This window comes from Sander lucioperca, chromosome 13 (assembly GCF_008315115.2).
Source record: "Sander lucioperca isolate FBNREF2018 chromosome 13, SLUC_FBN_1.2, whole genome shotgun sequence".
In the NCBI taxonomy this organism is placed as follows: Eukaryota; Metazoa; Chordata; class Actinopteri; order Perciformes; family Percidae; genus Sander; species Sander lucioperca.
In genome coordinates, this window is record NC_050185.1 from 22,091,891 (window position 1) to 22,119,439 (window position 27,549).

The 27,549-nt window shown below is 40.8% G+C and overlaps 1 protein-coding gene across 2 annotated transcripts in view; it reads right to left on the minus strand.

Moving 5' to 3' along the window:
• The window catches only part of stk32a (serine/threonine kinase 32A), a 69,643-nt gene that overhangs the window by 10,006 nt on the left and 32,088 nt on the right, over nucleotides 1-27,549 (minus strand). For both annotated transcript variants that reach the window (XR_004105639.2, XM_036008857.1), the window contains 6 exons: nucleotides 17,214-17,251; nucleotides 11,094-11,183; nucleotides 8,817-8,920; nucleotides 6,460-6,576; nucleotides 3,498-3,623; nucleotides 498-626 (listed from right to left, as the gene is read on the minus strand). Coding sequence is in view for 1 of the 2 variants with exons in the window: in XM_036008857.1 (XP_035864750.1) it covers nucleotides 498-626; nucleotides 3,498-3,623; nucleotides 6,460-6,576; nucleotides 8,817-8,920; nucleotides 11,094-11,183; nucleotides 17,214-17,251 (604 nt within the window). In the remaining variant the exon portion in view is untranslated. The remainder of the gene's footprint in view (nucleotides 1-497; nucleotides 627-3,497; nucleotides 3,624-6,459; nucleotides 6,577-8,816; nucleotides 8,921-11,093; nucleotides 11,184-17,213; nucleotides 17,252-27,549) is intronic.

Consider the following 27,549-nt stretch of genomic DNA (forward strand, 5'->3'; position numbering starts at 1 on the left):
ACTGATTTATGTGGATGGAGTGAAAGACTAAAAGACTAGAGCGAGGTGATTGCATTCGTTGCCTTCCCCATACAGGCATCAGGCAGGCGGCCCATTTATTCTGATGAAGGTGAGGGAGGACAAAGCTCTAAAATGGGTCGTCAACATTCTTAATAGCACTCCAGACACATTTAAAAGACAAACTAAGGAGCAACTTATCACCTGCTGTAACTGGGCCAAATGGAACCAGCGGTCAGCTTTCTTTAATGAATAATGATGAGCACTGAGAGGCAGAGACACCTTTCAGAGGTATGTGTGATCCACGGAGGACAGGATGAACCAACCTAAAATTGAGTTTAAATTTATATTGAATTACCTTATATAGGCTAAACAAAGTTTTTTGCTGTCTCTTGAACAGTCTTTCTTTGCTAATGCTTTCAAGTGGTAGATGTTTCATTTTGGAACAAACGTTTTTCAGCTGTATTACTATATTTATTGTTTCTAGTTGAAAGCCTTACCTGTGGGGAGCCATCAGATCCCTGGTCCTTGGTTTTTCTAGCAAGCCTTTTCTTCTTCTTGTGAAGCGGTTTGGACTCCAGGATCATTTCCTCCAGCTCAAACGTAGGATCACAGTTTAGTCTCCGCCTCTATAGAGACACAGACACACGCAGCAGGCACACATTTAAAACAAACAAACAAACCAACAACAGATCCATGAGTTCAAATATTGAATTGTATTAATATTTAAACTCTTGAGACATAACCTAAATGCCAAATATAGTAATGTAGTTATAGCAGTTTGTGGTTTGTGTCTAATGGTTTGATTTTACTGACAGTTATTGTACTTGAGATTACTTGTAAATGAGATAGTATGGACTTTAGGTTACAGTAATGTGTATTTCTGTTGAAGCAAGATGGTCTCTAGGTGTCACTTTTCTCTTTATGTATTTCTTGCAAGCCAACTTTGTCATTGCTTCAGAAAATACAAACATTGAATATTGTTGTGCTCCACAGAACTTTTGCCTTTGACAACAGCAAAAGCAAATTTCACTGCTTTCATGAACTGTGTATCGCTTCCTTTTGTCTTACAGTGGTGGTATGCTTAAAGGGGTGATAGAATGCAAAACCGATTTTACCTTGTCATAGTTGAAAAACAACAGTTTGGAGGGTAAATAGGACATACATAGAACCTCAAAATCCCATTGACACCTCTTTCCTCTGCAAATCTCACAATTTGAAACTGCTGCTGAAAACGGGCGACTCTCAACAAAGCTAAAAGTTGACGTCAACTCCTCAACTCCTAGTCATAGTCACGCCCCAACATTTGCATAGGCTACACCACTGACCTGAGGTCAGTTTAGTCTTCTGAATCTAATGCCGGCAGCCGGCCAGCTCCGAGGAGCCCCGAGCCCCGGTTGTCCAGTAACCCAGAAACGGTGACTTTCTCCTGGGTGTGGAGTGCAGCAGGGCTGCCGCTGTCTTGTCAGACTGTGTGGACCTCCTGAAGTCCGACACGTCTTCCCAAATTTGCAATTAGCCATACATTTTCGTAAAACGGCCCATATTTGAGCTTTATATAGTTGATTTCTCGCATAAAGAAGTCTCAGAAGTGAATTTAGTAACGAGACATTGCAGTGTCTGAAACATGAGACCTGCTGTCTCGTCTCCAATGTATCTGTATGTGGTTCCTCAACCAATCAGCGTGCAGCTCATCTAAATATTCATGAGCATACCATATTTGGAAGAAAAGCTGTCATTCCAAATAGGGCCAAAATACAGAGATGCATAAGGGCCCATAAAATAGCAACCGGGCAATTTTCAGCCCAATCAATGTCACATACCCTATTAGTAGACCTTAAGGAACAGTGTGAAATACCCTATATAATTATTCTATCACCCCTTTAAGAATGTGTCTTTGCCAATAGTAGAAACTTTAAGATCAAAACGGGGGGGATAAAAAAAATCCCCAAAAATAAGGTTAAATTTGATGTGTTACAATACACATCAAATACAATATAATATTGTACCATGTGGATGTGATACAATACATAATGCGCAATGCACACTTCTACAGAGAAGATCAAGGCTCAAACAGCAGCAAGCTAATAAAGACAAAGTAGCAGAATGCTGGGAAGTTAGGATACAAGGGCTAAGTTCTCCCTTCCTGTTCGGACATTAATAGTCTATAAGGGACTAAAGACAGAGGATAGGCCTATAATTAGATAGAGAGACACTATCAATTCCCCATCGATCCCCTGTGTTTTTCCTCTGGTGTTCCAGCCTGGCCGCTGGGAATACCTGCTGCTCTGCAGTCGCAATAGACTTAGAATTAGATAAAGTCATTTAGTCATCCATTCACTTGCAGCAGTCATTATTGTGCATGTATTCAGCCCTGGCACTAAGGCCCGGCAGTTATTGTCACCTTGCTGCTTCACTAAAACAATACAGGGTAGTTTTTGTATTACTTGATCATTGCATCGGTTTGGCTTAAGGAAATTGTGATTGGCACTTTTCACTGTTATCAGAGTTTAATTAATCAACAATCGGATTAGTCATAAATAATTAGCAGATTATAATAACAACCTTCAGTTGAAGCCCTAATTATAGCTGTCACTAGTGTAGCTATATGTGTGCCCATAAAAACATAAAAACAGGTTAGCTCTGTGGTTATAGTATTTTCAAAGGAGTTTTAGATGCAGTTTCATTACAGTACTCCATTGACAGCTATTGGTCTTTTTTTCTAATGGCAGTTGTATGAGACTGAGTCAAATAAAATGTACTCTTGACTGTTGTAGGCTCTCATTTAGATCTTGTGTCACACCGTCAGACCCTGCACAGTTACCAGCTTTGGAACTGGGCACAGTAAATCAGTGCAGCTATTGCTAAAACCTGACAGAGAAAGCACAGCTTATTAGTTTGCCAGCCAAGCAGCTACACTTCTTGCCTACTGATAGTATAACATGCAAGCACTATCTTCACCTAAGTTGTCATAATGATCCGGAGACCACCTGTAGAGCTGTAGACATGCAGAGCTTTTCTCTGAGGCAAGTATACACTTGTGCTGCTTTGTCTTTGTCTCTGCGTCTGGGTGTCTAAACACTCAGTGGGAGATCCAGCTTAGCCCAGCAGGGGGTGCTGTCTACAGCCCAACTAGAAAAGATTAGGTGAAGAGTGGTTAGTTCTGGCTACATCTTCTCTGTCTCCTTCATGAGAAATACTGGTGTTGGAATAGGTATGAGAGAACATTAGAAGGAAGTGGGTTTTAGGGACAGATGGCATTTTTTTTCTGAAATGTTAAAAAAAAAGAGTAAAATCATGCTATCATACTCAAAGAGAGTGAGAGTATAGTTTGGATTAAGGCATCCACAGATGGCATATTTTTTAAATTTTTTGTGACTCGTTTTTAAAGCTTTGGGCCGTGCTGTATTTGCCCATGTCAGAAAAAACACTCTATTTAGATGTGAGCATGTTGTTGTTTAGCATACTGAAGCAGCACTCAGTTTATTTCTGATACTCACATTAGGAATAAAGCCTGGAGGAATCTGTTTGCTGAGCACAGCGTCCACGTTGACATCTGACATGTAGTCCAGCTCCTGTAGCTCTGCTAGACAGGAAATGCGCTGCTTGACATCTATGCACAACAACTGAGGGAGACAAACGGATTAAAGTAAGAACAATTGTCCATGGGGGAGGCATGGCTGAAAAGTTGGAGGCTTAGTCCCACTGAGACAAGAGCACATGTTTGCCCTTAAGGATGTTTCTCTGGGAATGAGGATACAGGGACAAAGGGGTTAGGGGTGGAAGATATTGAGGAAAGGACAGGAGAAAATGGATAGAGAGGAAGGGGGCCGAAAGAGAGGAAAAGAAAATAAGAGAGGCTACATATGAAGCAAATTGTAATGAGGAAGATTCAAGGGGTTGTTAAGGATAAAGGTAAAAAATATATTGAGCATGGAATTCCCCCCTTACATTCTTACTTTCTTTACATATCTCTCTCTCTCGCTCTCTCTCTCTCTCTCTCTCTCTCACACACACACACACACACACACACACACACACACACACTCCCTTTCACTCCCACATACACACACATTTACACATGCGACTGGAATGCCAATGAAGTACGAGGATTCTGAGCACGAAGCAATGCAACAGTTTAACTGCAGTGGATCGCTGCCAAGACAAAACCCAAATGCTACAGCATCAATGTATCTGTTAGCTTTGCAAGTGGCTTAATTGCAACAAGAAGAATAGACTTTTGACAGCTAATTATGGGTAGACTGTTAAGATCCAGGAATATGCTAATTCAATTAAATTGATTGTAATTCCACAATTGTAATTAGGGATTGACATAAATAGTCTTATTTTTCCAGTGCCAAGGTATGTGCTGCCCTGTGTTTGCACTGTTTGTGAGCTTGTGTTAACTTTGTGCTGTACCTTAGATTTATTACCTACAGTAAGAACTATGCACTTCAACACTATGAGTCACCGTTCTTCACCAGCAATTTCTGCTTTTCAATATTGATTGATGATTAGAATTCTAAAGCCACGCTGCAAGACTTGCATGTGCAAATAAACCGCTAGTATACAAAGTAGGGCTGCAACAATGGAAGTGACGCCCTAATTAAGAATCTGTATGTGCTGGTGTCAGGTATGGATAATAGTCTTCCCACAAGAAATAAAGAATTCAGACCAAGGAGCAAGATCTCCTACAAAGTAGCAAGGGGGCCGCCCAGAAAAGCTACACTTATTACCACACCAGTCAAATTGGTCATGTTTACAGTTTACTGGTCCTTTTACTCTGGAGTATTGGAGTTTTGCCAACATGCATCATCAGTGTAAGAAGTTGGCAAGTGCAGGTTTAAATAAATGACCACAGTGGGTTCTAGAGGTGTGGTGGACCTAATTTACAGAACCATTTGTTGTACCATGTGACACTCTGACCCACCCCATTTGAGAGAGGTTTGGCATACACTACAAGTTCACAGGGGATAGTTACAGTACTGCAGGTCCTGATTCTCAGACGGAATGCACATAATATCACTGCTTTGGTGTGTGCAGGCCTCTGTTAAAAACATTCTATGACTCTGTGGTTGCGTCTGCAATCTTTTATGCAGTAGCCTGCTGGGGAGCTGGGAGCACAGAGAGGGACAGGAAAAGACTCAACAAACTGGTGAAGAGGGCCAGCTCTGTTGTGGTCTGCCCTCTGGACACCATAGAGGTGGGAGACAGGAGGATGTTAGGCAGGCTGGCATCAATCATGGGAAACCCCTCTCACCCTCTACTGTGAGACTGTGAGTTCCCTGAGCAGCTCCTTTAGCAGTAGACTGCTGCCCCCTCAGTGCAAGAAGGAGCGCTACCGCAGGTCCTTCATTCCAGCAGCAGTCAGACTCAATACAATACAACATCATAATGTAGCACTGCTAGCTGTTTCTGCAATATGAGCCATCAATGGACAATATTCTGCACTATGCACATTTATCTATTTATTACTCTGTGTCACCTCCAACTGTGCAATATGTCATCTCTACTCATTTGCACCTTACTCTTCTGTATATCTGTGTTTATATACTGTCTGTTTAGATAAGGTTGTTTATTGTGTAAACACACAGAAACATACAGTTGTTTTTAACTAATTCTATTCTATTTTTCCTTTCCCTATACTTCATGTATATTTTTTCTCCTGTGTCTAATTAATGTGTATTTGTGTTGTTCTGATGTGTGTACATTTTCTTTTGAGCTGCTGTAGCACAGGAATTTCCCCACTGTGGGATTAATAAAGTCTATCTTATCTTACCTTATCTTACACTTAGTCTCGCTTTGCCAGACCTTCCTGGCAGCACTGCGGAGGAGGGTCTGGCTAGTCCACACAGCATTCCGGGATGGGAGAAAAACATGCTCTGGTTTATTGGCATTTCTTTTAACCAATTACAATCGCCATGGGCGGCGCTAAGCTCCAGGCAGAGCCACGGTGCCTCTGCAAAATAGCCTCGGGCAGGAACTTTTGGTGGAACGTGTATGTTCAAAAGTTGTTTTAGTCATGCAACAGAAAACTCAGATTGGACAGATAGTCCAGCTAGCTGTCTGGATTTACCCTGCAGAGATCTGAGGAGCAGTTAACCATAGTCCTCATAAATCCACTGGAGTTTAAAATCCCAACACAAAGAAAGCGGAAGGTAACAGACATTCGGCCGAAAAGAGTGAAATCCGGTGGCAGCGGAGCAATCCCAGAAGTGGAACGTCGTGGATATAGACACCAAACATGCCGCGTTCATTATGGAATAGAGGCATATAAGAAACAGTCAGCATCTGCCATTGTCAGTTCACTTGGGGAAAACATATTAACAACGGCACTAAAAGGCAGACGTGTTTACAGTCTTTTGGTTTGTTTTGTCATGTTTACAGGTGAGATAAATGCATACCCTGAACACCTCTGCTCCACAGTATACTATGCATTATGCATATGTGCCACTCATTTACCTTTCTGAGTAGAGACTTCATCTCCAGAGACCAGGCTGCTGGGTAGCTGGGATAGACCTTGTGGAAGGTCTGAAGGATCTCATTAGCTGGTGTACTGGATCTCATTACATATGGTCTCTGAAAGAGGAGAGGAGACAATCTGTTACAGACAACTTGTATTCATAGTCATGCACTGCCTGGAGGACTTTCTTTGATAAAGTATGTGTCTCAAAGTTTGTTCTGCACTTGGCTCTCTCTACACTCTCTTCCTCTCCTCCTTGTTCTCACCTTCTGTGAACCCATTTCCTGCACTGATGAGAAGAGATTATAGAAGGAAACAGAGAATAAGGGGACTATTCTCAAAACACAACTGCAACTCTCTGCCTTTCAGTGTGACCGGGCTTTCTGTGGGTCAGAAAACAAAGAAAAGCCTGTTGAGAGTTCTTCACACTAGTCCATTTCCGCCTTCTGGTCTTCGTCTGGGACAGAAAGACTCCTTTCACTCGAGTTGGATGATGACAAGGTAACAAGACACAGCTAGAACAGGCTGGCTGGAGTTGGACAATCCTTCCCCTTTGCCTGTGTCTCCCACATTGTTAGTTTGTAAAAGAGCAAATGCACACACTTTTTATGGCATTTTGGCTTTGTCAGATGGTTCAGAGTGAAGAAAAACATTACAAATAAAAGAGAAATAGCAACATGCAGACCAGCTGGATGCTTGGATATTCTTTTTTTTTTTTAATTACAGGCTCTTTTAGATTCATGATCTCAGTTATATTCTAATTCTGCAGATGCCCCCCCCCCATATGGGTCACACATAAGGTGCCAGATAACCTGTAATATATTCTTTTAGAATCAGATGTTCAGATGTCAAAAGGTAAAGATTGGCTCATGTATTACAATATATTTGCATTCTTTTGGAAATGTACCATAAGGTCTCTGTGTTCCCTCTCTGAGGTTGATTAAGTGTTTGTCTAATTTAGAAAACAAAAACAAGGCTGGAGGTGGAGAAACTAAGTGACAGTGATTTGCTGTTCGGAAGAGTTGCTGAGTTCCTTTGATCAACTGGTGGTCAGGCCCAGCATGGGAGCCCGGTTAGTGAGAGAGGAGTGACATGGTCTGAGCGGAGCACGAATGAAGGAAGATGTGGTTGGAGAGAGATAAGATGAAGTCAAGGCCGAAAAGGGATCGAAAGGTGCCTGGAGCTAGATAAAAGTGAGCTAGCTCTCCATTTTCATCACCTAAATAATTCTACACATCCAACAGGCCGGTTTTTAACACCCTGAGACTGATTTGTGCTTTATAGGTGTTGCAATGTGGCAGTCAGAGAAAGGTGTCAAAGAAAGTCCCTTGGAGACAGAGGGATGAAGTGAAAATGAATTCTCTGGGAGAATGTGTGCAGAGAGAGGGGTGAAAAACGTTTTTGGAGAGGTGTTATGTTCTGCAGATGATGCAGATTAGTCACTAAGTAATTTCTGGGTGTGTACGTGTGTGCCCAGCAATTCTCTTCTGAATAAGTGACGGTTCAAATCACAGGACACAACTTTGAGTTGAGAGAGAAGACCTAACGTAAATGGAGCAGGTAAAATGTAGCTTTGAGGTCAGAAAGAGGACAGAACATATTCTATCGGTAATGGAAAGTTATTTGGTAAAATAACTGTCAATAGTTTAATGGAGAACGGTGAAAGGGAGAGCACTGAGATGTCTAAATGGAGGAATTGATTTCAGGAACACCTAATGACAGGTCCAGATCAGTTTCAGGTGTTCTGGCTCCTTGTCAGTGTGGACAGAGGTTACTGTAGTTTGTGTAATCATCACCCTGAAATATGAGAGAAAAATCTGCAGCTGCAGTCTGAGCCGAGTCCACAATGAACAGACTGCTGTCGGCTCTAAGACTTGGCCTGATACAGCGAAGACATTGAGTGAAAGCATTATGGTCTGCGTTTGTTTCCATGATCACCATTCCATCAGAACTAAACTTTGTCAGATGGGACCAGCATAAAATGAAATAAATAATATTTAAAAAAAATCAATTCCAATTATATGGCTCTTGAAATAACTCAAATTAAATGTTCTCATTCTCCTGCTGCGATTCGCCTCACACCGTGACTAAACATTTAAACATTGCCCTTAGTAAGGTCAGCTTAAATGTAAAATGCAATTATAAACACACACACACACACAATTTTTGTTTTGTGAAGGCTGAGGACTTGCTGTATTTCTGCTTTCCTACTGCCAGGACTCTTCTAGCACACTCTTGTGATTAGTGTCAAATGTATTATTTATTGCAGTAAAAAATTGTGCCAGGCCACACTGAAGTGAGTTGACATGTGGAGTTGACATGGTCATGGTACTGTGTGTGTGTGTGTTTAACTTACCTGTCCTCTTAGTAGCTCATAGGCTGTGATGCCCAGTGACCACCAGTCGACTGAGAAGGAGTAGCCAGGGTGGAACCCCTCGAAGGTTTGGAACAGCTCAGGAGCTGATAGACAGAAAATGTTGTACAACAAAATTAAATGGAAGTATGGTGTGTGATGACACAGGATCTTTCCTAGGTTAGAAATCAATTGTGTGTTTGTGTATTTTGATATATTTTTGGAGATATTTTAGTCAGGGACAGTTTATTTGAACGATAGCCCTTTCTAGACATGGAATGCATTACATAACTTGCTTGATCTATCTATTAAAGTCATGTCTTTTTATGTAATTCAGACATAGGTCGTACATGTTCCATAACGACTTTATGGTGACATAGACTGTTGCAGAAAGAGCTGAATTGTGATGGATCTTAAATAAAACCTAATTTGCACTTAAAGCCTTAATTAATGACCATCATCACTACACAGGACACTCATTCCCTCTTCTCACAGAGAATCCCCTTATGAATTTTCTCATCAGTTTTCTCACTTAATCAAAGCAAATGGCGTGGATAAAAACTGAAATAATAGCGAGGCAGTACTGTGGATGTTGGAAGTGTTACAGAAATGTTACCAGGTCTGAGCCAGTCAGACTGCCGTCGTAACTTTTATGTAAAAAGTGACTTGGATGCTTATTCAGACAAGAGACCGACATGTGAAATTGCAGTCACATTTACGCAACAAGTTGCGTGTCTAAAAGGGGTTTGTGAAACAGAATAGCGCATGCTGTACAGTAAAGGTTGCTTATACACGTAAGATTTGTTGTAACTTCTGAACTGCCCGAAACTGACAGAAGAGAGAGTGTTATGACACTGGTTATAGAACAGAAAACATCTGGCATGAAGAGCATAAATTCCACTCTTTTTGCCACAAGCAAGCATTACTTATTGGGATCTAATTTGGCGCCAATATAGCATCACAATGTACTTGTACTGTAATGAACAATAATTGAATAAACATGCTTTCTGGGTGGGGACGAGCTTTCAACACCCTTAAATTGGTTAGTTACGTTTTTTTCCTCCCTCCTGCGGAAGTGAATAATCTGTTCTGGTTGTTCAGCTGGAATGTTGTTTCAAATGGTCAAGATGAATTTCCATCACTCATCACTTCTTTGTTCTTTATCTGAATTACACAAAATCTGGAGTGTGAGAAACATACTGTACACTCGGAAACACACACACACACACACACACACACACACACACAGACACACGCCGTCATGGTTTTCTCTGCTCTCTTGCTGAAGAGGAGAAAGTGTAGTTTGTCTACTGAAGCCTGTGAAATGGACATGTTTTCTTCTTTCCAGTGTACCCATGAATTATCTATTACACCACAGAGTATTCACCCAAAATCACACATGGTTACAAGATCAGTCTCCATTATGAGCACACACTTTATTAAGGATAAATACAGGCGCGCGCACGCACACACACACAAACGCGCTGTCTCGTCATTCATGTTCCCCAGAAATCCTGTTGAGCTCCTATCTGATCTCTCAGGAGCTGAATCCACACCGGCCTGATCACTACTGTAGATTCATGAGGCGGGCGATTGCAGCGGTGCTGAAAACGATACATGCTGGTTTCTAAAGGCAATATTACTTTCTTTCAAATGTTAACACTACTCTCAGGCTTTGGACTCATGCAACAAAATCAACCAAAGAAGAATATGTTTTCTTTTTTATTCAGACACAAGAAAGACATAAAAGTGGGGGGAATGTCTCCACATGTATGCTAACTATTTGTAACTTAACATGCTTCCTAAACTGAAATGATTCATTAAGCTCCATATGCTTCACTATGTACCTCACAACAAAGTACTAACATGTATTGATCAAGAAAAGATGTAATGCTTAATTGTTTCTTCTCAAATCTCGAAATTATTTCTCGTTTTATTTCTTTTCTGCATGTCCCTCAATCGTCATTCATTCTTTCATCAGTCATTTAATTACTCTTAAATTAATCATTTAGTTTTGTAAACTTACTCAAGACAGGGTTTTATGTAAGGGTTAAAGCCTGAATCTCCATTTGTTCTGTTTGTTTCTATCTGTTGGGTGTTGGCCCTCGTCTCCTCACATCGAGTGATGAATCAACAAAAATGGAGAAGAGTCAGATAACATTCCATTATTTCTGTAGATTAAAGATCATAGTTTCAAGTCTGTTTCCTTTAGCTTCTGTTTGATTGCCCATAGTTTTAAAGTTCCCTTGTGAAGCATTGTTGATGAATGTGTTTTCTTACCCATGTACGGCTTGGTCCCAGCAATGGACGTTGCTTTTAGGTCTTCTTTTACAATGGCTGCGATGTTGAAGTCTGTTAGATGGACATGCCCTGTAGAACAGAGATTATTTTACTTCAAAGGGACAGAGAGCATGCTCAGTTGTGTAAACCTTTTAAATCCTAAGGTGAAACGGAGCTATAAGATCACAGAGCTCTGTTTACACCATCAGCATCAACTGTGTTTCCTCTTAACGTTTAAGCTTTATCTTTTGGAATTAAATGTAACCACAGCTTACACATATCCCATGTAGTATGCTGCTTAATGCGAGTGTTAAATATGCAAAAAATGAGGATCAAAGGAATTCTAATATGCAACATAACATAACAATCATAATGCTCTTAACATTGATATCATTAAAAGGCATCAAATGCAAATTAACTGCAGCTTTATTGATGGAATAAAATATGCATGTGATTATATTGTGACTGAGCTGAAAGAGTGTCCAGAGTTTTTCAAAGTCAAATCATTGACCTATGACTCACTGTGCTGCAAGATGGCCCAGAGTCTGACATGCACACACACTAATGAGCTGAATCTCGTGTGTGTGTGTGTGTGTGTGTGTGTGTGTGTGTGTGTGTGTGTGTGTGTGTGTGTGTGTGTGTGTGTGTGTGTGTGTGTGTGTGTGTGTGTGTGTGTGTGTGTGTGTGTCATACTGAGTGAGACAGAGCCCCATAGTTTTTGCCGCAGAGTGAGTGAATGAAGGATGAATGGATGTCCCCAAATAACCCCACAAACACATACAGTAAGTCCACACGCAAAATCTGCATAGCCATACTGTTGCACTTTTTTTTTTTTTTTATGACAGAATATTTTGTCACACACAAATGAATGTGAACTGTGAACTGTGTGTGGACATAAAGCAGACACAAGCTGGCCAGCTATAGTGTTTATTTACACGAACACCCTGAGCTTTAGCGATAAGAGAACTGCACATAAATCTCTTCTCCTCTTTCCCCCCCCTTTCATTCCCTCCTCCCTCAATCAATCTCCATCATCACAGCTTTTCTTTCTGTGTACCTTTTTTTTAATTTCATATGCCCTCTTCATTATTAGGTTTTCATTTTTTGTTCCTCTATAAACCCCCTTTTTTCTGTTACTTTATGCTCATACTTTTTCACCCCCTTATGTCCTTTTATCGGTTGACTTATGCTTACATACTGTATTTAAAGCTGGGGTATATGAGTGTAGCTGTGTAGTGATGCACAGAAGGGAGATTGGGTGGTGCTTTGCAGATAGAAAAGGACAAATGTTAATGCAGTCTGATGACTGTGACAAAGGTGCAGCAGGACCGAAACGTCAGACTTTTAAGTGGAGCTTGAGTAAGAGTAGAGCTTCTTTCATGTTTTTGTAATTAGGTCTACTGTCTCTGTCACATACGTATCTCCCTTTTATCCCTTTTCTGTTTTCATCTTTCTTAGTTTTGCAGAAGACCGATTTAGGACGGGAGTTTTACACAGTGGAAATGGACAACCATAATAAAAATGTTGGGCTGCTTCGCCACAAGTATCTAGTAGCAAAATATGTTGAAAGTTTTAATTGTAAGTGTCATTCTAAAATCAGTCCAAACCTCTTTGTTCCAGGTAGGTGTGGAGTCATACAGCCTCTGGTGACCAATAACAGAGGCTTTTTATACTCATAGGTTTACTCTTGTATAAGTAATTGTTCTTGTTTTAATATTAACATTAATATGGTGGTAAAACTATCAGGACACAAACATTGCATAGTCATAGAGAAATAGCATTAGGAGGATAGATATTAAGAGATGAGCTATGACATAGTTTTCAAATCTGCTTTATGGAAAATGTACAGTATATTGCTTTTGGGTAACTGAACTTCTTCACCACAGTGGCTTCTGTGGAATAGGCTACTTGCTGGGTACATTGGATGGATGGAATAGACAGTATTTCCTGACTGGTGGGGCCCATTGTCAGTGAATCAAAAGTGGATTCCAGGGAGAGAAAGAAGTGAACTTATTTCTGGCAGAGTGCTTTTATTTTAAAGTACCATCTTCTGCTGTAAAGTGACTAGCAGAGGTCTGCCTGTTGCAGAGACATAGAGGAAGCTAATCAGCCTCTGTGACGTAATATATTAAATCTAAGGCTAGCTAGAAAATTATTTTTTTATTTTCAACAAAGTAATTGTTTTCATGCCCTGTTTCTGTTACGGACACATTGACATGTTATGCTCGGGGTGGCCTGGATATGACTGAATTAACTATGCTTTTAATGTTATTGTTTTTAAGCCTTAATTGCAGTTCTTTGTTGCATTTTTTTCCGTTAGATTTTAAGCCGCTATGCACTATTTTTAACTAGGCCAGTAGCATTCCCTTAAATAAAAAAAAAAATCCTGCTCTAATATCTAGTCAGGACATGAGTTTAACCCGTTTGTCTCCAGTCAAACTGTTCCCTGCCTGTGAGTGTTGAACTGTGTGGTGGCTATGCAGGCAGGTTTATATAAGCAGGTGTCCTGGTGGCTTAGTTATCTAATGTTTTTTACTGGGATTACCTCCACAACTGTCGGGGTTTGATCCCTAGGTTATGTCACGCTGCTGCATGCAGCATGTTTCTTCTATTTTTAATTACTTGATAGCGCTACCTTAAAACACCCCCTCCACTGATGACAACTGCGTAACATACACTGTTACACATAGAGCTTCATGTAACATGACTCAAACAACCAGTTTTACGAAGCAGGAGTAACGAAGCCGAAGCTCAGCATATTACCACCATTATCACCATGATAGTGTTGTTCCTATGAATTTCCAATATGACTTTACTGATTTTGTTCCTGAAAACTCTACCTACAACGGCCCTCTTGGAGCTTCTCTAAGCATCCTGGTGCTATGTCATGTACCACAGCGACATTGCACGTGCGTGAGTAAATTGTTTTTCTCTTTATGAAGCAGCTCCCAGGGGAACACATGAGGAACGGGTCAATTCCAGCTTGCAGAATTGACGTGGTGTGCAGAATCAAACAGCCTGCCCCCCATTGTTTTAGACTTGCGTGCAGAAATAAACTGCGCAGGAAAACAGAGTGTGGATAGAATGCATGGGGAGGAGGGAAGTGCTTATTGAGTTTGAAAGGACACACACTCATACACAGAGAGAGAGAAAGCACAGGTGAACGCCTTTTGTCCTGTGGAAATCAGGATGAGGCTGACAAAGCAGCCTTTATCTTTCATCTCCCTCTGTCTCATCTCCCTCTGTCTCTCTTCTTCGCATATCTCCTTCTCTCTTTGTCTAAACATTTTATTTTTCTTCCTTTGACAAATCTTTCTTTCCAGAAATGTTTGCTCATCACTTTCCTCTTTCTTGTCGTATCCTTGCGGCTCCCTGTTTGTCTTGCTGCGTCTTCCATCTCTCTCTCTCTCTCTCTCTCTCTCTCTCTCTCTCGCTCTGCTTCCAGTATGCAGTGACAGCAGGGCTGCCATCCCATATATCCACTGAGCAGCTGCCCAGTGCCCTCCAAGATCTGAGGACTTGTGTGGGTGTGTGCCTTTGTACAGTATGTGTGTACACTTATATGGCCAAAAGATTCTGAACACTTTTGGTCTTGGGCTGTTTTTCGTGGTTAGGTCTAAAGTGCTTAGTTCCAACTGAATCTAAGTGAAAGTATAGTTATTTAGATAGTTAATTATTCATGGACCTAAATATCACAGTGTTGTATATACATTACAATTTCATCAGCTCATAAATAATATTACTATACAACAATGATCGTGTTCCAACATTTTCAGGAAAGTTTGCAACATAACCGAGTCTCTCTTGTCTGTGCCTGTAAATATAGATTTGCGATCATTTCCATTATGCTCAAATTATACTCCAATCTCTTGAGTCTGAGAACAAAGTGTCTTTCATTCTATATGCTAGTGCCAGGAGGGGCACTGGTGTTGTTCAGGTGGTGTAGCATATCCTCCTAGTTCAATGCTCAACCTGTATAGTGAATAAACAAATAACTTAATTTCTCAAAGAATCTTTTGCAAAGGGTCTACTGTCTGTTTACAGCAGATGAACAGTTGATTCAGGGTTTAGGACACAATCGGACTGTATTACTGACTGTTATAATCTGTCCTCTCCATCACTTGAACCAGGTGTGAGTTCATGACATGATTCTTATGTTTGGCAATTTGAGTACATAAGCTGTGGGAGACAATGACTGAAATATAAATTGCTGAATCACTGTTAAACCATCTGTTGAGTGACTCAACAGTACCTTTTGACGTGAGAGAAGGTTTAGGCTGTCCAGTCGTAAAGAGAGAAGCCCTTGGGGTGTTTAAATTTCTTGAGATGCGTTTGTTGGCAACTGGTTCTGGCTGGATTTTGGTGTGTGGAGAAGAAGACAAGATAGCTGAGCTATAGCTGATAGAAGAGCCAAACACACCTCTCTTTTTGACCTTGGCAGAGTGGGTATAACAGGGCTATTGGAAGTGTTGTCAAACAGACACTATACTTGATGTGCGATACTTTGAAGTGTGGGGTCAGCTTCCTGGTGCCGGTACTGTAATAAAGTACCTTCTTGCAATACAACTGAGACAGCTCAGAGTGTTTTTTTTATTCATAACCCAATAGATTATCAGGCATATAGAGGTGATGCTATGTAAGAACTTTTTGTTCTTAGTAGAGTATGTAGTTATGGGAATAGTTTAACATTTTGTGAAATACGGTTATTCGCTTTCTTGTTAGATGAAAAGATTGTCACGTCTCTCGCTCTGTCCAAAGGTAACACAATCTGCCTACCAGCACCTAAGGCTCACTAATTCACATGATATATATTGAGCAAAAACTGACGGAATTGTGGTTTTATGGGTGGTGGGGTTACATGCCGGACTACTTCTTAGCCAGGCGCAGGAACTTTTCATCTCTGTGAGGTTGCCAGGCAATCAACAACTCCTTTAATTAACAGGTCAAGTTGTGTGTGGAGGTCCTCACTCCGAGCCATAGAAAGAGTTTTAATGTGGTTGAAACTATTTATTTTTTATACATACTTTTGGGCATGTAGTGTACACATGCATACTGTACCATCTCGTCTATGTCTAGGATGTGTTTCTCGAGGATGGATCATAACATGAAGTACTTTAATATTCCCCTAGATTAACATATTGATGAAGGAATTAACGGTCTCTTTTTATGTCACCTTGATTTACAATTGTACCCCTCCCTCTGACATGTACACACACACACACACACACACACACACACACACACACACACACACACACACACACACACACACACACTGCTCTATCTGTCTTTTTTGTCATTTTATGTGTGTGCGTGTGTGTATTTCTCTGAAACTGACACTAAAGCCTATGATGAGACTTAAGTTAATCAGTCATTCAGAACAGGATTTTCTCTCACAGCAGAGAAAGAGGCATCAATATGACATCACTCCGTCTTATTTCATCCCATATTTCAGAGAAAAGGAACACCATGTAAATGTCACAGTGCTTTAGCCAACAAAGACTGACAATGTGGACATAAAATAAAAATGCATGCGTGTACTTGATCTCTATGTTGCATTTGTGAAAATAAGGTTTTTGGTGAGGTGTTTTCCTTCTTTATGCTGCAAGGCCTATTTAAGCAAAAATGGTGAAACCTGCCTCTAAGCACTGCAACTCCTTTTGATAGTAAGTGATCCCAGAGGTTGGAGGTTTGGTAAACTCCTGAGTCAGAAGCTATTCAGTCTTGAATTTGGGACGCTAAGTCAAGTCAGGTCACCATGTGAGTCACTCAAATGTGACCTCAACCAAGGAGGTCATGTTTTAGTTTGTTTGTCTGTTTGTCTGTCAGCAGAATTACAGACAAACTACTGGCCAGATTTACTTGAAACTTGGTGGACGGGTGTAGCATGGACCAAGGAAGAACCCATTACATTATGGAGTGTAATCATGGGGCAGATAGACAAATTATGTTTCACTTCCGTTAACATTGTAAGATAATACTGTATAGGGCATTTGTGCTGCATTCATGTGGTGTCGGAATAATTGGTAAACATTTGCTTCCGACTGGGAAAGTTCACACTGCATTAACATTGTAAGATAGAGGTCTGCACTCTCTGAGTGCAAATCTTATTGTGCTTACCATTTTCATCCAGTAGTATGTTGTCAGGTTTGATGTCTCTGGAAGGGAAAACACAAACAGTACAGTGGGATTAGTATGGGTTTTTGTGTAGTGAGTAAAATCAGAATCAGATTGTATTTGCATGTACATTTCTGTGCATATATTTAAAATTGTAATTTGCAGTATTGTTTGGAGAATAAGCAGTAGTGGGATTTGCAAAATCTGGCTTTAAGGAGGATACAGTCAGTGCCAGAGAATTTAGACAACAATAGTTAAATAAAATATGTAAAGTAAGAATATGAAAAGGCCAGTTTAGTCTAATTTGTTTATACCTTAAACACCTAAGCGTTCCTGATATACAGTATACCAAGTTTAAACTTTGGTAATCCAAAGCGAAGAAGCCCAGTGTAATCTTTTATAAATTTTTTCATCACTCAAAACAGATTATAGACTATTTAGTAAGAGGCTACATCGCAGGGGGCATGAAATAATGAGATTGGTTATTTACAAATTGGTTTTGACACTGGAGACCAGGCGTGGCAGTCCCAGGAGTTTTTTGAATACTTTGAATGCACTGTCAAACAACCTGCTTGGTTGCTTAGTTATGATAACTTATAGTGACCCAATTAGACCAGTCAGAGGAATTATGTAACACAGCAACAAAATGTATCAAAATCAGACCAGTGGTGTCACACTGAGATTTCACCATTAGTCTCCCAAGTCTCATCACATCATCACACATTTGGTCCCATGATATACATTATTAAACATGTGCTTTAAAGTAGTAAGGTACGAGATCCTTGATTTTGGTTTGTTGTAGTCTATATCCACGACGTTCCACTTCCGGGATTGTTCAGGTGTCGGCGGAAATTCTGCCAGATGTCTTTCATTTTGGCCGGATGTCCGATACCTTCCGCTTTCTTTGTGTTGGCATTTTAAACTCCGGTTGATTTATGAAGAATATGGTTAACTACTCCTCAGATCTCTGCAGGGTAAATCCAGACAGCTAGCTAGACTATCTGTCCAATCTGAGTTTTCTGTTGCACGACTAAAACAACTTTTGAACGTACACATGTTCCTTCCCGAGGCTAATTTGCAGAGGCGCAGTTGCTCCGTGCAGCTCCTAGCGCCGCCCAAGACGATTGTTATTGGTTTAAAGACATGCCAATAAACCAGAGCACGTTTTTCTCCCATCCCAGAATGCTGTGTGGACTCGCCAGACCCTCCACCGCAGTGCTGTGGAGGAAGCTCTGGCAATGCGAGACTAGGTTTGTAAATAAAAACGTGTGGGTGTCTTATTTACTGCTGATTACGCTTTAGTTTCTGTAGGTGGCACTCTCCTCTTAGTCTGTCCTGCCAGGGAGGTTACATTGCTCATATCACGTACCCAGGTCTTCTTCTATTCATTCTAAACAAACCACTTTTTTTCTGCTGCTAAAGTGTTAAAACAAAACACTTCCTCTGTGTCACAGTAATATTACACAAAACTGAATGCACAGATCATCAAAATATGAAAGCTTCCAGGAGGTGAAGTACTAGGCTGACTCACTATTGTGTTGAGTCATTTCACTTCAGTAAATGGCAAAAATTGACATATAATACCCCAGATCGAAACTTTAAAATGGCACTCCATTGCACCGCCGTGTACCAGGTGTGTGACGAAAACAAATGGAAAATAAGATTGAACAGCAGGCTAAGCTGTGAGAGTAGCTGAGACACCCGAGAAGAGGAACAGGTGTAGACTGAGGCTCATACTAAAGTCACAGCCTCTGCTTGTTTCTCATCAGCTTTTTTTCAGTTTTTCTCCAATTTTCAAGCAGATGTTTCTTTCTCGGCACTTAACTTTTTTTTTGTTGCTTTGACACCACATAAATCACTGTAATACTGTGTACAGAGAATGCAGGCTATATTGTCCTGTTACTGCAATTTTATACTTTCATAGACATGGCATTAATTTGCTTTCCTAGAAAAGAGTTTCTTTACAAACACCAAATCAATGTCTTTTCAAGTCGTTTAAGCCAGGAGAATGAGCCATTCGTAAACCCTGATTGTGTTTTGATGCACCGCATATCTGTATTTTTTTTGCATACCGTTTTACGTATTGCTACTTGTGTCTTTTTGTTTTTTGATGACACATCTTTGTTGATAATTGCTCTCCTTTCTGAATCACTCTTTCTTCTCATACTTAGATACTTTATTACACAACAGTGTTGGTGTTAATTGGTTTTAAATTGTATGAAAGAAATGCTCTAGGGACGGTTTATTAAATATTCTGCTTTGTACCGGATCCATAGAAAGTGAATTAAAAGAGAGAATACATTTTAACAACAGATGTCAGAGCTACACACACTGTGGGTTCCCAAATTGTTACACAGTGACATAAAGGCACCATAATTATACCAAGGTCCCTGATGACAATCAGCCACTTCAAAGAACAGTGACAATGATATCCCTCCTGGCCATTTATGTTAATTCAAAGCAAACATATCTTCTTTCTTCTTCATTGTCACTGATCTGTATCTATAACCTAACAGTGTCTTGCCACTCAGACTATTCCAAATAACATATATGTGCTTATATTGTTTTTGCATTTCACCTTTTTGGTCCCCCCCACTGCCCTCTCACACACAAAAACATAGACTCTTACCCCTATTTTCCACCCGGCGCGTCTGCGCTGCGTTCCAAGCACGTCGCAACCCCCGCGAGTCAATGCTTGATAATCTACCAGCAGCGCTGCATCCCAGAAGCGTGCGTGAAGCAGCGCTCCGCTAAATATATGCACCAGGTCTATTGTCACGCGAGCCACTGGGCAGGAGGTGAAACAGTGACAGTATCCAGTCAATTTACAAAAACACCACCCCCAATATCGTATACGTCTCCTCTACAACACCACAGATGACGAGAGATTCATCTCGGAGGTGGAAAATAAGCACAACGCCAGAAAAGAGGAGGCACAGAGTTTATTTGCAAGAGTGCTAGAGTGGAAGGTAGATACTACTAGCTTAATAAATGTGATTGTTCTGTAAAGTACTTATAGAGACAATCAAATATGTCAGCAAAACGCTCAGCTTCTGAGACGCTCCCAGTGTGGTATGGCGCGTGGCGGAGGACGGAACAAATCCGCGGCGCAGACGGAACGCAGCACAGACCTGCCCGCTGGAAAATCGCGGTCACACACAAAGACAAGCATGCATATACACACACACTTTAAGTATTGGACAATTTCAGATTCTGAAAAGTACCATCCTCTCCTAAGATGCGTATGAGTTTTTTTTTTTTTTTTTTTTACAGACTGTTTCCTGATGCATGAGAGTGGAAGGGCACAGCGTGTTCTCAGCTGTTCTCTCATCTCTGGAACGTATCCCACAGCTCTAATGATGCTTTGAACTGGAAAGACGATATTCAGTATTCAGCGTCCTTAATTGTTGCCCCTGTGCATGATGGTCGAATGCAGTACTCATTTTGAGAATCACCACACATTGAAATTGACATCAATTTTACAGAATGAATTGAAACATTTGAGAAGTACCTATTGTGAGTACATTAGCAGGGATTATCAAGTCAATGTGCTATTCTCAAGTTTGTGTTTTTAATATGACTTGATTTGTAGAGATATTTGTTCAGATATTTAGACTTCAAAGTTTTAAACTACATCTACAGTACATTTATTGGAACAAAATAATAATACACAATGCAGATTTTAAAGGGAACAAAATGAGCAAAAGTAGCAGCAATAGGACAATTGGGACATTCAGGAGGACATTCATAGTGAATCACAACAGTATGGAGACGGTAGCACTGTAACAGACACACATCTTTTTGGCAGACTCATTGTGCATTCTTACTGTTAGACAGCAAGTGTCTCTCTAATTGAGTCCACTGCCCTGTAGGAGCCCAGCAGTATTTAGCATATCAAAGGCCACGCTGACCTGAGTCCTGTGCGCTCCTTTGTGTGCATATGTGTGTTGCTGTAGCACCTGTAGCATGGAGCTCGGCTCTGGGCTGCTTTGGCAGATCAAGTGGCGTAGGCCCAGGTGGGGGCGAGAAAGGTCGACCATGTAACTCTTAATTAGCTGACATTTGCCTCATAGCTGGCACGAGGGACCGGAGGAGGGGCACACGTCGCTGCTAAAGAAGCAGAACAAGGAAGCCTCTTTTATAGCTAAAGGCCATGCTGCCATTGTGAAGCCGCAGGACAAGGAGGGGCTGAGACAACTGGCTCAAGAGATAAAGCAAAGCAGCGAGGCTCAGCAGGAAGTGGTAAAAGCCAAGCTGCTGAGGTAGAGGTGATGATGGCCACGGCCTGTTCTTCTAACTGGGGATTTTTCAAGGCCAATACCGATTATTAGTAGCTAATGAAACAGATAACCCATATTTGGGACTGATATGCATTTACAGTGAAAATGAAAATCTTTAGGTCAAAATTAAGATTTGAGTGTTACAAACTCCAACACAAAACTTTGTTTAAATGCTTTAAGCAATCATTTAAAAAAAAACATAACACACAGTAAAATATAGTCAGCTAGTGTTACAGAGAGCATTGGAAATCTGGACAAAAAAAGTCGCTAACACGATGGCTTAAGTTGCAAAACATGAAGGTGCTTTTATTTACAAAAAAAAAAAAACAGTGGTGAGGGCAGGACGCAGGACGTCCACAGCAAAAAAAAAAAACAAACCAAAAAAACTATCCTTTTTACACAAGGTTTCCACTAGCAAAATTCACATCACCTGTCTGGATTGTCGTCACCCTCCGACTGAGCCCCCATGCTTAGGTGGCCAGAGGCTTATATATGTTAAGCCCCTCCTACTAGACCAACCAACTCTTAATTGTTTCAATTATCTCTCACTTATGTTACCATTTACAGATTTAGAATTTCACTGCTAGTTTCTACAATAAACAAATAACAGACTCTTGAAAAAAATCATTTTCCACTCATCTTACTTTAGAAAACACAGAAACTTGCACATATTTTCAACTAGAAAATCTACCCTCACCTATGACCCAGATACATGGTATCTTCCACCATCAGCGCACCTGTGTGTGATTGCTGTAGGCCCTATATGAAGCAGCACTTTGCCTCAGCTCTGGTTCAGACCCAGGGACTGGAGAGGAGAAAGAGGTCGAAATAATGGTTAAGTAAGTTTGTTGAAAAATAGAAATGACTGAAATGAATAAACTGAACTGACTAAACTAAACCAATGTAATGTGGTATTTTTGGTAACAGATTTATTAAATGATATGTATAAAAGTGTGACTGCAAATTAATTGTCCGAGTTCTTGGTGACCTGAGTAGGTTTACCATGTGCCATCCAAAAGTGACAGGGCCTTTGTCACAGATAGTGTTGTGGGCGGGACATTAAGTTAGACTCAGTGGTGAGTGAAACCGAAGCAGAGGAACAGACACAGAGCTGTAGCCGAGCCAAAGTAGCGCAATTCCTTTTTATTTCAACCTGGCTTATTTACCATAAATGCGGCTATCGTGGCTCTATAGCTTGTGCTAACTTTGCACATGCCATCTCCATTGAGATTCGGATTTAGGAAAATGAAGACTAAGCAAAACAACATATAACAGGACAAATTTCGCAAACCTCCTACTGCTTTCTAAATAAACATGTTTTTTACATGAATATTCCGCAAGTCTGACTGAGAGTAAACACAAAAATAAGCTGCCTAAAATGACCATCATTGCTAACTGCATAGGGATGCAGGATCTGTTACATGATGCAAAATAAGGAGATATATTTCATACTAAACAGAACAAATAACAGAATAGTCTCAGACACACTCAATGTGCTCAGCCTTGTTTAAATAGTGGTTTTGCACTAAAATAGTCAATATTTTATAAACGTCAGACTTATGAAGCCTATTCTAACAGTCACAATCAATACTCCAATTGCACACTCTCAGTTGCATTCAGTTTAATGATCCATTAATTTAAATTCCATTTTCCTTTCATAGAAGCTGACATAAAAGAATTACCCATGAATTACCACCGAATGTCTTTCTACGGTATAACTAAAGTCATAATGAAAAGTAGGTCAGACGGCTCTGTAATGATGCTGTCTAGGGTAAGAGCAGTGCTAATATTCATGTGATGTTTGTCGTGCCATGCTATTGATAATAGTTAACCTGTTCCTAGTCCCATTGTGCATTTTCCCATTGATATCATTTCAGTTGATTTCCATGCAGACCCTATTGGATGTTGCTTGGTAGGTTGGTTTCGTACCATGTTACCGAACACAATACTACTGATTTGAATGTGTTTAAATTAAAGCACTTGAAGGTGTCACCTGCTCATTTCAGCTGGCCGTTTTGTCCTGTGTTTATTAGCCTGGATAACTGCTACGCAGAATCTATTAGTGCTGAGAAAACAGATGGGTCTGTCGCAGCCCGGGTCACAACTGTGCTGTGTGTGAAGACGGGGCTGCTTGGCTAGGTGACACCTCAACCATCTGCAAGCGTTTACCACTTTGTTCAGGATGCTTTGAGAGGTGACGCATCAAAAAGGCATATGAAATGAAAGTGTTACAATGTTGTATCAGAGGAAATGTAATGAAAAAAATAATTTGGGGCATACTTTCATTTAGCTTCTAAACTGAGATCCTGCACCGTGTGCTGACAATCTCCAAACTATGAGGTAGCAATTTGTAATCATCAGTCATTCTTTGTCACTGCAGTGAAACTCGAAATTTCAGCTTTTTTCAGGTGCACATCTTCCAGTCTGATTTTCTGTTTTCTGTCTCAGAATAACAAGAAAATATTAGGATAATCAAAAGCACTTCACATATGAATTGACAGCTATGTATGAATCACTGTGCCACAAATAAATAAAATGGAAACAGAAAGACAAGAAAGGAGATATAAAGTAAATGTATAAAATATATAAAGACACTGATAAACTGAGATAGGGGGAAAGGTAAAAAGGATGGAATGGGAGAAAATACTTTGTAACATACAGGGCAGAGTGAGAGGGAGCAGGTGGAGTGAGTAATGTATGTCAGACAGCTATACATTTATTGAGTGAGAGAGATAAAGAGCTGTAGGAATTCATTGGGAGATAAAGGATGAATAGTGACGATTTAAGAGAAAACAATAATGTATAGTGCTCTTCTGTTTGGATAAATTGAAAGAATGAAGTGGAAAGACAGAGAGACGACTTGGACTAGAAAGAGAGAGAGGGGTGGAGATATAGAGAGCTAAGGGTGAATTAAGAGAGAAAGGCAGAGAGTAGAAATTGAGCAAATTCGGTAAAAGGAATGAAGTGAAAAACAGAAAATGGGAATAACGGCGGTAGACATGTGGGGCTCTTCTGAGTGAGGAGTGAGGCAAAAGGCCAGAAGAGCTTGGTGCAAGCTGATCCCCTCGGCTTTGCTCTCGGATGACTGACCTTACAAGCTATTAGCAGGATCTAATGGCCTCATTACAGCCTTCTATCAGAGGTAGAGGTGGAACCGAAGCCTGTACCTGGTCATATAATACTGCACTGATACTGGAGCAGGCAAACACAACTGAGAACGGAGGCTTAAACACACACACGCACGCACGCACACACACACACACACACACACACACACACACACACACACACACACACACACACACACACACACACACACACACAGGTCATGCAACCACACAGCCACACCCTCTGATCATTCACAGAGCTGACAAAGGCATGTCCACATACTTATGCTGAGGCCAAATAAGAACACACACAAACACACAGAAAACACACACATACACCTGTAAAGTAGTCTTGCATTGCCAGACCTATCTCCACAGCGCTGCGGAGGAAGTCTGGACTGAACTGTTCACACAATACAGTAACGTGAACTATAAAAATTTGCTGGATACATAATTAAACGTAATTTGCTCATACCAGTGTATCACCGAGTGTATTTTGTCCATAGCAGATCCTATAGGTCCCAAAACGTCCCAGGTCGAGAGTCAATGCCGTAAACATATTCTTTGTAAATCTTTACAATCATTCCCCGAACGAACCAAGCAGGCCTGCCTTGTTCCATGGCTCTGCTGCTTTAGAAGCTCTCTTCTCCCCTTTCAGAATAAAAGCGGGGAGCTGCAGGATTGTGCCTCTCCTACTATTTTACAAAGGAGTGTGGAGGAGCTCTGGAAGCCCACAGCTTAGCTACATCACACACATTTAAAACAAGCAATATGCACATAAATACACATGAACACAGTAATACACAGTTTGTGCATAGAAATATGTACACGCTCATAGATACACACAGTGCCAGAATCCCTCAGTTCTAAGTACCCACACCCACCAGCCATTGAAGAGCAAGTCAGACAGCCGCTGCCTTTGAATGTGAATTGAAAGCCCAACCAGACCCACAGAGGCTAACAGCTCCAACCCAGCAAACTGCTGCATCTCTCGCTCGGCCTTTCTTCTTTCTGTTAAAGTTTAGCAGCTCTGACAAGTGTGAGAACGGCACAGGTGTGCATGCATGTGTGTCTGTTGCCGTGTTTATGCACATGGGTAAACATTGCATGTGTGTGTATGACAGAAGCAACTCTTGAGCTGAGAGATGTTCATTCCTTATTCAGTACCAGATACTAAGTGCATCTGGTTGACGAAAGTCGTGCTTGACAAGTCCCCCGTCTAATTTGGAGCTGTTTTTTTTGGGGAGACTGAGAGCGCCGAGCAGACACTGAAAAAAAAGCCAAGGCCGAAACTCACATCACAATTACCAGTGATGAATAATTCACAGAGTCAGAAACATTCAGGGAGTGTTACAAAAAGTGTCAGCTCTCTCCACCCTCTTTGACTCTGTCTGTAGCTCTGTCTCCATGTCTGTCTTTCTGACTGCCAAAAATCTCTCTGCTTCTTTCTTCTGCAGGCAGACACGTGAGTAAGATGCACAAGCAGGCAATTTGTGATCTTTTTTGGAGCAGACTAGCTAGTAAACATTCTATCGTGTTCCGAGCGCAAACCTTTTCCCAATCGGCTAATCTGCTGTTGCGAGCCAGGTTGAGCTGAGGGAGATTTTTCGACAACGATAACGCTTAATTCAACATTTTGTGGTGAAAATTGGAGAGCTGGCACCAGCTGGCTCCTTAATCTGCATTTATGAAATATGAGTGTATAATTTCTCCCTACTCTCCCTACCATCCCTCCTGGTTCTTTTTTTTCCCTCTCTGCAGGGAAATGAAACATTAACACACTCCATGAATAAAGAATACTTCACTTTAAGACATGACAAACGCTCCCCATTTCGAGCAGCTGATGGAGAATAAGAGTAAGAGTAATGTCTTAGTATGCCTCTATGCAATCTGCAGTGCTGTATATTATCTTTTAAGAACCATCCATGAAAGACCCACTGAGACTGTTTTTTTTTCTTCTCCCTTTCACCTTCAATTAACCAGATAGGTGAATTAAGACCATATTCCCTTTTGACAGCTGGGCAATAGGCCTCAGATGAGAAGTGGATAGAGGAGCAAATGATGAATGATGATTATTTGAAGCAGAGTATTCCTTGTGCCACTCCCTCAGAGAAAAAATAAAACGTGCACAACTGGGACGAAGAAATGAGGATGAGGGAGAGAAGAGCATGGAAAATAAATAAAAGTAGGTAGAGAAAATAGCACAAGAGGGGCAAAAGCAGGAGCAATATTGAGAGAGATAGAAAGAGAGAGAGAAAGAAAAAGTGAGAGATGGGAAAAAAGATATCATTGCTTGCAAAAAACAATCTTCCTTGGCTGAGACCCTTGCTGCTGCAACAGTTGGCTTCAGGAAACTGAATAGATTGGACAATTTCCATGGACCAACCAAAACCAACAATAGTCCGTCTCTCAACACTTTCCAACTTCCAGGGGCACTCAGCCCCAAGCCTGTTTGTTCCTGCTACAGATACAAATATTTAAAAATGTGTCACAAGCATAGTTGGGCTGGGCAGTATATCGATATTATATTGATATCGTGATATGAGATAAGTGTTGTCTTTTCCTGGTTTAAAAGGCTGCATTACAGTAAAGTGGTGTACTTTTCAGAACTTACCAGACTGTTCTAGCTGTTCTATTATTTGCCTTTTCCCCACTTAGACATTATGTCCACATAACTGATGATTATTTATCTAAAATCTAAGTGTGAAGATATTTTGTTAAAGCACCAATTGTCAACCCTAGAATATCACCGCAAGTGTGGCGATGGTCGCATGTTGGGAACTGTTTTTTAGCCGTGGATTAATACAGATTTTGCGCACTATTTAGTATTTACAGCAGCAAGACGGTGCATGTGGGATTAAGTCAAAATAAACTACATTGCCTATCATTATGGTCATGAAAGAACATGTCACCCAGGGCAAAGGTGTGGCTCATTGGTGTATTTAAAAAAAA